The sequence below is a fragment of the Bos indicus x Bos taurus genome, chromosome 28 (genome assembly GCF_003369695.1).
Source record: "Bos indicus x Bos taurus breed Angus x Brahman F1 hybrid chromosome 28, Bos_hybrid_MaternalHap_v2.0, whole genome shotgun sequence".
NCBI classification, from domain to species: domain Eukaryota; kingdom Metazoa; phylum Chordata; class Mammalia; order Artiodactyla; family Bovidae; genus Bos; species Bos indicus x Bos taurus.
In genome coordinates this window covers 41,809,476-41,820,988 of record NC_040103.1, presented here as the reverse complement: position 1 = coordinate 41,820,988, position 11,513 = coordinate 41,809,476, and the positions used below count along the sequence as shown (strand labels likewise).

The 11,513-nt window shown below is 57.0% G+C and overlaps 1 protein-coding gene across 3 annotated transcripts; it reads right to left on the bottom strand.

The window, feature by feature from the left end:
• Positions 1-1,633: 1,633 nt before the first annotated feature.
• Positions 1,634-9,145, bottom strand: GPRIN2 (G protein regulated inducer of neurite outgrowth 2). 3 transcript variants are annotated; one of them, XM_027530840.1, is made up of 4 exons: positions 8,946-9,144; positions 7,744-7,863; positions 4,453-4,588; positions 1,634-3,723 (listed from the first exon to the last, which is right to left on the bottom strand). In XM_027530840.1, exon 4 carries the CDS (start codon positions 3,715-3,717, stop codon positions 2,356-2,358), a length of 1,362 nt encoding a protein of 453 aa, XP_027386641.1. In that variant the 5' UTR covers positions 3,718-3,723; positions 4,453-4,588; positions 7,744-7,863; positions 8,946-9,144; the 3' UTR covers positions 1,634-2,355. The 3 variants fall into 3 exon arrangements, with proteins under 3 accessions (XP_027386641.1, XP_027386643.1, XP_027386642.1); XM_027530842.1 differs by lacking the exon at positions 4,453-4,588 and having other exon boundaries at positions 8,946-9,145; XM_027530841.1 differs by lacking the exon at positions 7,744-7,863.
• Positions 9,146-11,513: the final 2,368 nt, after the last annotated feature.

Genomic DNA, 11,513 nt, shown 5'->3' with positions numbered 1-11,513 from the left:
CAAGGTCAGACACAGGCCAGGATGGGTCCCAGCACCACCCTGCCAACCTTCACCTCGGTCGTGACGAGGCAGGTGGGAGGCTGGGCTGGCCCTGCCCATTCAGGGTGCATCCCGGCCTGCCGTGTTGGCATATGCAGCATGTGGAGGTGGTGTATGGAGAATAAACTCTTGATGACACGTGTGGGACAGAGGAGAAAGTCTCTTCATGAAGGGCGTCACTGGTGCCCACTGAGCCCTGGGGCATATGGCCCTTCACCTGCCCCTCCTGGGCCTTCCATCTTGTCCCACGTGGTAGCTTCATCTCCTTTTATTCAAACTGGAAACCGCAGCTTTCTGCAACTCCTCCTTCTCCCCAAATCTACCACACACTGTGTGTGAGTATGTGTGCTCAGCCCCAGCTACCCACTCCATTTCCCCCTAACAGGCCCTTCTTGGCTCCCGTACCCAAGTACCCCTCCCCCCCACCCAGGCTCCCACCTCCCGCTTCTTCCACATGAATCTCCCCTCATGGCAGCCAAAGGGATATTACTGTAATGAAATCTGGCCCTACTCCTGCATCTGCAGCTCCTATAACATCCCCTTCCGTATTCACACCAGGAGCTTCACAGTTGGGACCCCCTTACCAGCCTCCCGACCTGACAAACACCCCAGCACAGGCTGTCCTTCAGTGATTCACCGCAACCTGGGCAGGACACGAACCTCCAAGGCCTCTGACCAGGCTGTTCTGCCTAGTATGCCGCGTCCACTCACCCACCCGTCCAGCCCTACTGTGTCCTCAAGACCCTGCTCAGCTCTGGCCCTGTGTGACGGCGACTTCCTATGCCAGAGCATCACCCCTCCCCTCACGTCCCCACAACTGGGGTTCTCGGTGCTCCCGTGCGGGGCCAGAGACGAGGACAGCCTGGTGCCCACATGTCACTCCCGAGAGTGGACTCGCCTGCCCCGGTCCAACATGGGCCATGGACAGGCCCCGGACCCCAGGCTACATGGTGTCAAGACCCTCATGACTGCAGGACAAGCTGCTTGATCACATTTTAAAAGGGAGATGAAGTCCAGTCCCCTCCTGCACACCACCCCACCCCTCTGCCCCAGACCCACCCTCAGAAGCAGCTCTGATCTGCTGTCATTTCCAAGCAGGACTGGCAGTTTACCCAGCCTGTCGGGAGTGGGAAAGTCACATCTTGGAATACAAAAGCCCATGCGGGGTCTTGGGATGCAGTCCGACCTGAAACATGCCTTTCTCACCTGGTTTCTCTGGCCCGTTGTCACTACCACTTAAAAGCTAACCCACTGTTGCGAGTCATTTCCACCTCGAGAGTACTGGTCCCCTGGGAATGGGGATATGCTGGCTGTCAGATCCTGGGCTCCTGGGCACAGAAGGGGGCCCAGGAACAGGACCGTGTCATGGGCAGAGCTGCACGTGGGTCCTGACTCCACCTTCCCAGGCCAAGTGACTCCCAGCAGGGCACTAACCTTGGCCAGACCCCAACACAATGATCTACCAGGTGGTTGGCTCCGAGAAGTACCCCGCAGCCCTCTATAATGCTCAAAGCCCTCCCGTCCCACACACGGTGAGCTCAACAAGGGCACAGGCAGCTTCTTCCCCAAGGAATCCACAAAACCTGGCAATGAATATGGACTCAGTAAGTTCTTGTTCACAGTTGCCCTGCTCTGCCAACCACATGCTGCAGGAAAGCACTGCAGGCTTCAGCCAGCCCCCGCTCTGCTCTCAGCCCACCACCGTGAGCTGTCCAGCCTGGGCCCAGCCCCCCGCTCTGCTCTCAGCCCACCACCGTGAGCTGTCCGGCCTGGGCACAGCAGCTGCAGTCTTGCCAAATGTCTGTGGTTATGTCTGTAAAACACGGTGAAGACTCAGGAAAGTGAGTTGACAAGCATGTGGCACACAGGAAGCCTCGACAATGTCAGTGCCCTTCCCTAAAGGCTTAGACAGCCCTCGCCACGTGAGACCCCACCTCTTACGTCAGGAGGTTGTTGTATCTCAGCACTGCTGTGAAAATAAAGCCACAAAGAGGCCTGGGGGAAACCATGGCAGAGTTCTGAACAGAGACTGGATAGAAGGTTAGGGGTTTTTACAGAGAAGTCAGGATCCCCCTTACGCACAGTGTTGAAACTGTCCCATAGTTCAGAGCCCACACGTGGCTCTTGGGAATCAAGCCCTTATAAACTAGCCCAACTGCCGGGGGCAGGGAACCCCCAGGCTGCAGTCCTGTGATCTGCGGGCAGCAGAGGACAGAGCCATGTCGGTGGGTGCCTGTGGATCCAAAGAGCGTGGGGACTCCACTGTCCCTGGGGCTGAGTCCATGCACCCCGGGCAGCTCCAGGGGCTGCAGCTCCTCACTCAGGGGCTGCACTGGAGCAGCCACAGCAGCTGGGGTGCCGCAGGGACTGCATGACAGCTCGAAGCGGCCCCCTCCTGCCCTCAGCAGACAGGCTGTCCTCGCTGGCAGGGGCCCGCTGCAGCTGCTCAAACTGCATCTCTAGGTGCTTCTGGATGGCCACACCGAGCACCTCCGGGTCCACTGCAGCTCCGTACACCTCCCACGTCATGCCCTCGGCGTCCCATCGCACGTCCCGCACAGGAGATGGCGCCTCTGCCAGGCTGGGCTCCAGAGTTACCTCCGGGAACATGCGCAGGGCCACGGGGGCTTCCAGAGGCGGACTGGTGGCCACTGCCTTGCAGACTGCCTTGGGGGCAGCTTGCACACCAGCATCCTGCGCTGACAGAGGGGAAGCCAAGACTGGGGCCAGGTCACTTGCTGAGGTCATGGTCCACATGTCCTTGGTCCTGGCACTAGGCTCCATGGCTAACCCTGTGGGACCCCAAGGGTGGGCACAGCAGTGGGAATGCCCAGGAAGCCCCCCAGAAAACCTACATTGGAGTTTCACCCCATGGTGAGCCTGCAGCCTAGATTCACTCACTGAGGCCACTAGTTTGGGAAAGGCCAGAATCCCTGGGGCAGGCAAGCCATGGCAGCAGCTGCTGGCCCCCACCTCCCTCATGCCACAGAGCAGGGCTGCTGGAGACAAAGCATGGCAGGAGGTGGTGGCCGACTGGCCGGTGGCTTTGGGGCTGCTGCTGTGGGTCACTGTGCCTCCCAAGGCAGCTGGTGGCACCCACAACTGACTCTCCAGTGTCCAGGCTGAGTTTGAAGTCTTGTCCTCCGGAGCCAGGTCCCTTTCCAAGCCTTCAGGGGTCTGGCCACTCTGGCCAGAGGTGCTGCTGGGCTGCAGCTGAGCCCCATGGACAGGCAAGCTGCCCAGGGCTGAGCAGCTGAGGCTGGCCTTTTGAGCACCACTGTGGCCCCGGGTCTGGGTGCTGTGAGCCAGGTCCGAGTGGCTCCTCTGCACAGCGGCGGCGCTGGGGTCCCACGGGTTACACAGGTCACTACCGCCCACGGTGGACACGTTGCCCACAGTGCTGCTACGCCAGTGGCCCACGGCACTGGGCTGCAGCTGGGGGCTGGAGGCCTGTGCCTGCTCCACGCGCTCAGCCTGCTGCCCCTCCGCCTCCGGGACCTGGGCACCGGTGCCGGCCTCGCCCAGCTGGGCCTGACATACAGTGCTGCTGGCCCTCTTGCGATACTCTGGCCTCTGCCCCCGGCCTTCGCCCAGCAGGCTGGAGGAACTTCGGGACAGGGGCTGAGGGTGGGCACTGAGGGGTTCCGGGGCATCCGGCTCAGGACGGCTGGATCTCATGGCTGCCTGCAGGAGAGAGAGAGGGAGGGGGTGGCACTGAGTTGGGTAGCGGCATCTCTGCTGGATTCTGCTGGGGGCTCACACAGTGCAAGGCACACTGAGGGGAAGGCTTCAGTCTCAGCCTGCCTGACCAGTCAGAGCCACAAGCAAAATGATGACAGGGGACCAGACACTTCAAATCAAGGTCACCACACATACACAGGATGACACTTGAAATATCCAAACACCAAAAGTGAGTGATCAGAACCAGCCCTAGGGTAAGATCCTAGAGATCATCTAGAAGCCTAGTTGCTGACTCTACTGCTGGTTTATGCGGGACGGGGAAGCCAGGGGAGAGGCCAAGCCTGCTGGGGCCCTGGGGCTTGGGGCTTTGAGACAATAGCTCTTAGTCAATCAGCACAGAACTGTTAGAGTATTTTAATAACCAGTAACGTTGGACTGATGGATACTACCCTGGTTCCTCCCAGAATCATCACTATCTCACTTGGACTGGAGCCTCTTTGGTACACAGTGGCGGGCAGAGGTCTTGGGGATGAGAAAGACATGAATACAGGGCTCCCTGAGAACACCCTGGGTTCTCTCACGCTCCCTCCCCATCCTCTCTGGCCTGGCCTGGCTGGGTTGTCTCGTCTCTGGGGCTCAGTCTTGGCCGCTGTGAAGGGGAAGGGGTTTCCTGGCTCCCACCGCATGCCCCAAGGGCAGGAGAGGCTGCCATATCAGCCCTTTAGGACTCACTCAGCATTTGTTCATTCCTCCTGCTGCCATCTCACGAGCACCTTCTGTGTGCCATGCTCTTGAGGTCAGGCAACATGGAACTAATGCAGATCTGCTGTGCCCACCAAATGGGGTCCAATCAGGTCACCCCCACTATCTGAAAGAAGAGCATTCCTATGAAACCTTTTCATAAACCAAAACAGTGTAAAGAGGCAATTACCTTGTCTTGTAAAACTCTTCGAACTTCTTTCCATTACTGAAAACAGTCACTAATTAATGTGGGTCTCGCATGAAAGTGAAGTGGAATAAAGCAAACTTTTGAAAAGTAGGGAATACCTGTAACCACCAATCAGACACACATCCTCTCTTGCCCCCGCTCCCTTCCCGCCATTCTTGTCCCTTTCTCTAGCCATACAGACTCCTCCAGACCTGCAGGTTGGACCCAGAGAGAGAGGAAAGAGATGGTGCCTGGGAGGAAGGAACAAGGACCAGGGTGAGCAGAAAGCAAGAGGCATGTGCTCAGATCACAAGAGGAGGGCAGCAGGCTGGGGGCTGGGCAGGGCCCAGAGAGAGGGAGTGGGGTCAGGGCGTGAGCCAGCCTGGCCCAGGGCGGAGTCGTGAATAAGAAACATCACTCTGAGACTCCCAGCCAGGCAGGACATGCTGGAGAAGCAGGGTGGAGATGGTAGGCAACAGTGGCAACTTGGCGATCCCAGTCATGTCCTCCCAGCCCGGGCTGATAAGAACTGCCACGAAACCAGCCACCCTGGCCAGGTGAGCGAGGCCACTGCAAGGGAGTGTGGGAAGGGCTCTCGGGAACTCGGTTTCTGTACATTAAAACTTCCTGTTGCCCCAGAGCTCAGGAGATGACTGGTGGCTGTTCAAGCCAATGGTGAGGGTGTTTCTAGAGCAACTGTCCCCTTAGAGTTCCAGGCTTGCTATGAAGCCCAGTTCAGCATAACTTTCAGCGGTGATGAAAAGATGCTGCTCTGTGCTGTCCGGTAAGGTTGTTACTGGTCACGTGTGGCCACTGAGCACTTGACAGATAGCTAGTGCGACTGAACAACTGCCTTTCTGATTTTGTTTAAGTAACTGAAATTTAGGGCTTCCCAGGTGGCTCCACAGTAAAGAATCCGCCTGCCAATGCAGGGCATGTGAGTTCCATCCGTGAGTCAGAAAGATGCCCTGGAGAAGGAAATGACAACCCACTTCAGTATTCTTGCCTGGGAAATCCCAGCCTTGCAGGCTACAGTCCATGGGGTTGCAAAAGAGTCAGACACGACTTAAGGAGTAAACAATAAAATTGAAACTTAAAGGGCCACATATTGTTACTGAGGACCACACTGGACTGTGCAGCTCTACACATCGTACCAGCCTGGGCAGGAGTCTCCTGTCCTAGCTGCTCCTTGGGGCTGAAGCCAGACTGGTCCCTGGAAGAGTCAGGAAAATGATGAATAGACAAGAAAAGACTACAGCCCAGGCCCTACTCGCAGGCTCTAAGGTGGACATATAAACAGAGAAGGGCAACAAAGCCAGTACCAATCACAGTGATGATAGTAAGAACGGCAGTGCCAAGTGCCCAGTCACCCACCCTGTGTCAGGCATGTGCCATCTCCTTTCCAGCACTGTCTCATGTAATAGAAGAGCAATCTCAGGAGATAAGTCATCTTCTCCATTCTACAGAAGAGGAAACCGAAGCTTAGAGAGGTTTAGTGACTTGCTCAAGGGTACACAGCTGGTAAGTGGTTAAGCCAGGAATCAAACTCAGGAGCGTCTGAGGTTCTCTGCGCTCCCTCTCGAGAACGGTCCAGACCTCCGTCCTGGACGCTATCACTCCTCCACTGGCATCCCTTTTTATTTATTGTTGCCATGACTCAACTGGAGTCCCAGAACCCAGCACATGGGTACCCAGTGGTACCCGTGACATGCCAGTGGAACAAGTGAACAAGTAAGAACAAAGCCTGGATGCCTGTTCACCCTACCTGCTTCTTAGCAGCTCTGTAGGCAGCCGAGACTCAGAAAGACAGAAGGAGACCTGCTGGCTAGGAAGGCTGTGGTCATAGATGGGCCCTGGCAGGCAGACAACCACTGAGCTCCAAGCCCAAGAACACGAAGGAAGTCCTATCTGGACAGCCCACACAGCCTCTGACTGAACTCCACCTACCCTGCACCCTTCTCTTGAGGACGGCCATAAGAAGCCAGACCTTGGTTTCCTTGACGAAACAGGGACAAGGCTGGGGGCACACACAGTCTCCACCGGGAGCTGGCGAGAAGCTGTCAGCAATGAGATACTGCTGGATCCGCCTCACCAGATGGCTGCCTGATGCTCAGGGTTGGCCGTCACTCAGAGTGCAAGCAGTGACCACAAAGACCCCAGGGCAGTGGGAGGTTATATTTCTGTTAGTTTCCTTCCTTAGCCCACCTCCACAAATGGCAGGTGACAATCTGAGATCTGGAACAGCTCAGATATATCAAAGAACCCACAGCTGAACCCCAGCCGGCCTTCCCAGGCTGATGGAGGGAAGAGCTTCAAGGGAAGTTGTTTCGAGTTATGCCAGGGAAAGAAGGTTTTTCACACCCCGCCTACCAAGAAGAGAGGCCTCCCAGGAAGCAATAGAGCTGATCAGATGAACTTTGGAGCCAGGGACGAACAGGCGAGGCAAAGGGGTATACTTCCAATCCAGGCTCTTGCCCTTCCTATGTATGCACACTCAGATGGACCCCTAACTCCTTTGAGCCTCAGTTTCCCCAATCTGCATATCAGAAATAAATCCCCACCCCGCAGGGCTGTTGTGAAGACATAATGTGATGGCATATGGACTGCCTGGAACAGCGATTGTTAATAATCTTACCTTTCTTCCTCCCATCAGAAGTGACTTGTGCTCAAGGTATCACAGGACTAGTACTTGGAAGTGGGCGTAGGGGAAGAAAGATGGCTTTTAGGAAGCCATTTAGATTATAGGGTAGCTTGGTTTGCTTCTTAATCTTTCCCTTCCTCATCCCATCCTAGGATGGTGGTAGTCATCACCAATGTTCCCAATGTCTCCATCATGACACTGTTTCCAAGTCTGTTTTAAACCTCAGCTTGGGAGAATATGTATACACACACTCATACACGCGTGCATACGCGCACACACACACTCCTCTGTATACACACACTCATACACGCGTGCATGCGCACACACACCCCTCTGTATACATACACTCATACACGCATGCATACGCGCACACACACCCCTCTGTATACACACACTCATACACGCGTGCATACGTGCACACACACACTCCTCAAATGTTGAGATAGGAACTTACCTCTTAGGAACCAGGTAGGGACATACACCACCCAAATCCCTCTTTGTATAGAGAGGGGCGTGGCAACCTCCAGGAGGTGGTCTGATCCATCCCAGCCAAGGAGGGCTTTCCTGGCCAAAGCTGGGGAAAGCAGCAGGGAGCATTCCTGAGCTACAGAGAAGTGTTTGGAGGCACAAAACCTGCCCTTCACAGAGGATGAAGGAGTCTTAAGAACAAAGTGCCCACGTCACAAGCTGTGCCAGGAAAGGGTTCTGGGGAACAGTGGGGCAGAGGTCCCAGACCCAGCTTTGCTCACCACAGACAGGCCTAGATCCCACCAGGCAAGAGATTCCTCCCCTGAGGAGGATTTGCCCATACTTCCCAGGAGGAACCCGAGATGAAAAAGGTCAGCCTCCAGGCCCAGCTGCCCCAAACCTGAAGCAGCCCAAGTGGCTGGTGTGTCCCTACCTGCGTGGCCACGGGGTCCCATGAACCAGTATAGGCCCACACCACACCCGTGGACCCACCGGTGCCGACACACAGGCCCGTTTGCTGTGCGAGCCTGCAGGAAACAGCATCCACACAGCTGCACTCTGCGCACCAGACCGACAGGCCGCTTCTAGCTGCGGAGCCAAAGGCCTGAACACACCGCCCACACACTCTCCCCGAGGGCAAGGGGCCCTGTCCTGCCCTCCCACACAAAGCCCACCTGGACTCAGGGAGAAGGTCCTCAACATGACCCCCCAAGCAGGGCTCTAGACCTTCCCAGCAGCAAAGACTGTGACTGGAGGAAGAGGGGGGCTGTGGGGTAAGCGGGCAGGGATGGAGGGCAGGAGGAGTGCGAGTGAAGGGAGGGCAGGGGCTGGGGGCAGGGGGAGGAGAGTGGGATGAGGGGTGGGGATGGAAAGGGAAGAGGAAGGAAGGGGGAAGAAGCGGTAGGAACGGTGGGGGTTGGCAGAAAGAGACGACGTCCTGGGCACCGAATATTGAGAAATGGGAGGATGGGCAGAGGAGACGTGGAAAAGGGGATAGTTCAGGCAGTGAGCCCAGAGATGGGAGGAGGGATGCAGCCCGGGGGTGCGCTGAGCACTGGGGGCCGGGATGCGTAGGGTCGGGGCTCAGAGAAAGGTGAGGAGTGGGGTTCCCGGGCGCAAGAAGGGGAGGTGCCGCCCATCCCACCCTCCTTCGCCCCAACACGGGCGAGCACGGAGCTGGCCTCTCACCCTCTTGCCCGCCCGGGGCCGCGGAGGCCGGCGGAAGCGCTGCTCCTGTGGCCGCCACAGGTGCCCGGCGCAGCCGCCCAAGATGGAGCCGAGCCGGACCTGGACCTGGCCTGGGCCGAAGACGCCGCCAGCCGCCGTCCGCCCGGCCAGCGGAGCCAGAGCAAGAGGCGCAGCTGGGCGACTGAGGGGCGGGGGCAGGCCGGGGGAGGAGGGACGGAGGGGGCGGTAGCCCTGCTCACCTGGGCCCGCCCCCGCGCTCCACCGCCCACGCCGGCGTCCCGGCCCCGCCCCCGCCCCGGCCCCGGCCCCGCCCCCGGCCCCTCCGCGCTCCGCAGCCCCCCGCAACCTACAGCCGCACGAGCATCGCCTCGACCCTGCCCCGCGCGCCCCTAGTCCCTCTTCCGGACCCACTCTTCACGGCACGTCTCACCGTCCCGTCTTTTCGGCCCCGCCCCCACCATGATCTCCAGTTTTACAGGCCTCCCAACGACACCCGCCCCAAGACACCCATCTTCTCAACCCAACCCCAACGTCCCCAACCTTAGAGGCTCGGCTCCCTACAATCCTCAGCTCCCCAGCCCAAGTCCAAAGAGCCTCGCCCTCTCGGCCCCGGCCTACCACGCCCAGCACAGAGGTCTAAGAGCCCCTCAGGAGACCCTCTTTCTCACCACCCGGCTCCATGTTCTTGATCACCCTGGCCCCCATCCTTCAATAGTGAGGGACTTCAGGTCCTGCCCTCGAGAACCCCAGCGCATGGGATACCTAGTTGGGTCCATCTTAGACCCACCGTGCAGACGCCCATTCTCCAAGCCCTGGACCCCATAGTTCCACCCTCTGAGGTTCACTCTTGCAGACCCCACCACCGAGCCTGGTCCTTTGAGCTTTGCGTCCATGGCTCCTTCAAGACCCAGGCCCTCCATCCGGCCCCACAACCTCAACCCCATAGATTCCATGCTCAGAACTATTTCCAGTTCAGGCAGCAGGCTCCTTAGGCACAGGCTCCCAACATGCCTCCCCCGGCCCAGACAGCTCCTTACCCCTTCCGCCCTCCAGGGATTTCTATCACCCATCCCTAGGGCCCCTCGTCTCTGAGAATCGAGTCCCAGTATCGATTCTCTTCTGTTGAACCCAGGTGCAAGGACCATTGATTTGCTTGCCCAGCCCCTTACTGAAGGGTCTGCACCCCTCTGGCTCAGTAGCCGGAAGGGGGCGCCATCTCTGTTGCTCTTCCAGTTTGGGAAGACCTCAGGCACCAGCCTCACTTCTCTGGTCTCCCCCAGCCTTGTACCTCCACCTAACATCAAGAGGGGACCTGCAGAAAGTTCCCCAGCCCTTGGAGAGTGGGAAGCCCATGCGAGAGCCTGCACCATTCACTTTCTATAGCCCCAAGTCTGGCATCTAGTCCAGACACCTGAAGAATCAGACAGGAATTACAACCTCAACACCCCACGTATTCACTGGTTGTGTGATCCCACACCCAAGCCAAACTATCCCTCTCTTTGAATATTGGTTTCCTCATCTGCAGAATAATTATTCTTACCTCACAGGGCAATAAGAAAGAAAGAATTTAAGTGTTCTGCAGAGTGTTCTTGCTGTTATCAGTCATTTGATCAAATATTTAACAAGCTCCTCCTGCATTAGGTTCTGGAGATACAAGCTAGGACTGCATGAACTGGGAGCGGGGTGGGGTTTGTTGATTGCTTTGGTAGAGAGAGGAGGCACTTGGCTTAAGACCCTATGGGCCAAGTGCCATTTCCTGAGACTCAGAGCCCAACTGAAAAGGAGCAGGTGTGATGGTCTCAGGAGTTCCATGGGGGGAGCACGTGGAGAGGTGAGTGACACAGAAAGTGAGGTTCCCCAGGAAGTCTGAGCATAATGGGCACAGGGGGCCATGAAGTCACAGGAGTGGATAAGGTTTTCAGGGAGTATAGAGAGGAGGACCTAGGACTCACCTGTGAGTGCACGCATGCTCAGTTGCTTCAGTCGTGTCCGACTCTCTGCGATCCTGTGAACCTGCCAGACTCCTCTGTCCATGGGGTTCTCCAGGCAAGAATACTGGAGTTGGCATCTGTGACTGACCACGTGGTTAAAGACTGATAAGGACCAGCCAGAAAGGAAAGAGGGAAACCAGGACATTGCTGTGACCCTGGGCACTTAGAGTAAACAGCTTCAACAAGGCAATGGAGCAGAAGCCACCGGAGCAGATGGAGGAATGAATCAAGGGGTGTGGCGGGGGGAATGGAAGACTGCTTGCGCGGTCAACTCTTTTATGGGCGGCCGTAAAGAAGAGAGGTAAGAAAGGTGTCAGTGGGAAAGAGGTGTAGGATCAAGAAAGAAAAAATTTTTTTGGTGTTGGTATTGTTTTTTGGCTCACTTTCTAAAATATGATGCATCATGTAGTGGGTTTCCTTGATTTCAAGCAACAAAAACCAACTGGCAAAGTTAAGCAAAAAAGGAATATGTTGGGAGGTATCAGGAGTCTGGGATGGAAGCTAATGCTGGAGAGCTGGTCTTGGTTCCTCAAGATAGTAGCCAGGTGAATGTAGACCTCAGCATCAGGGAGCACCC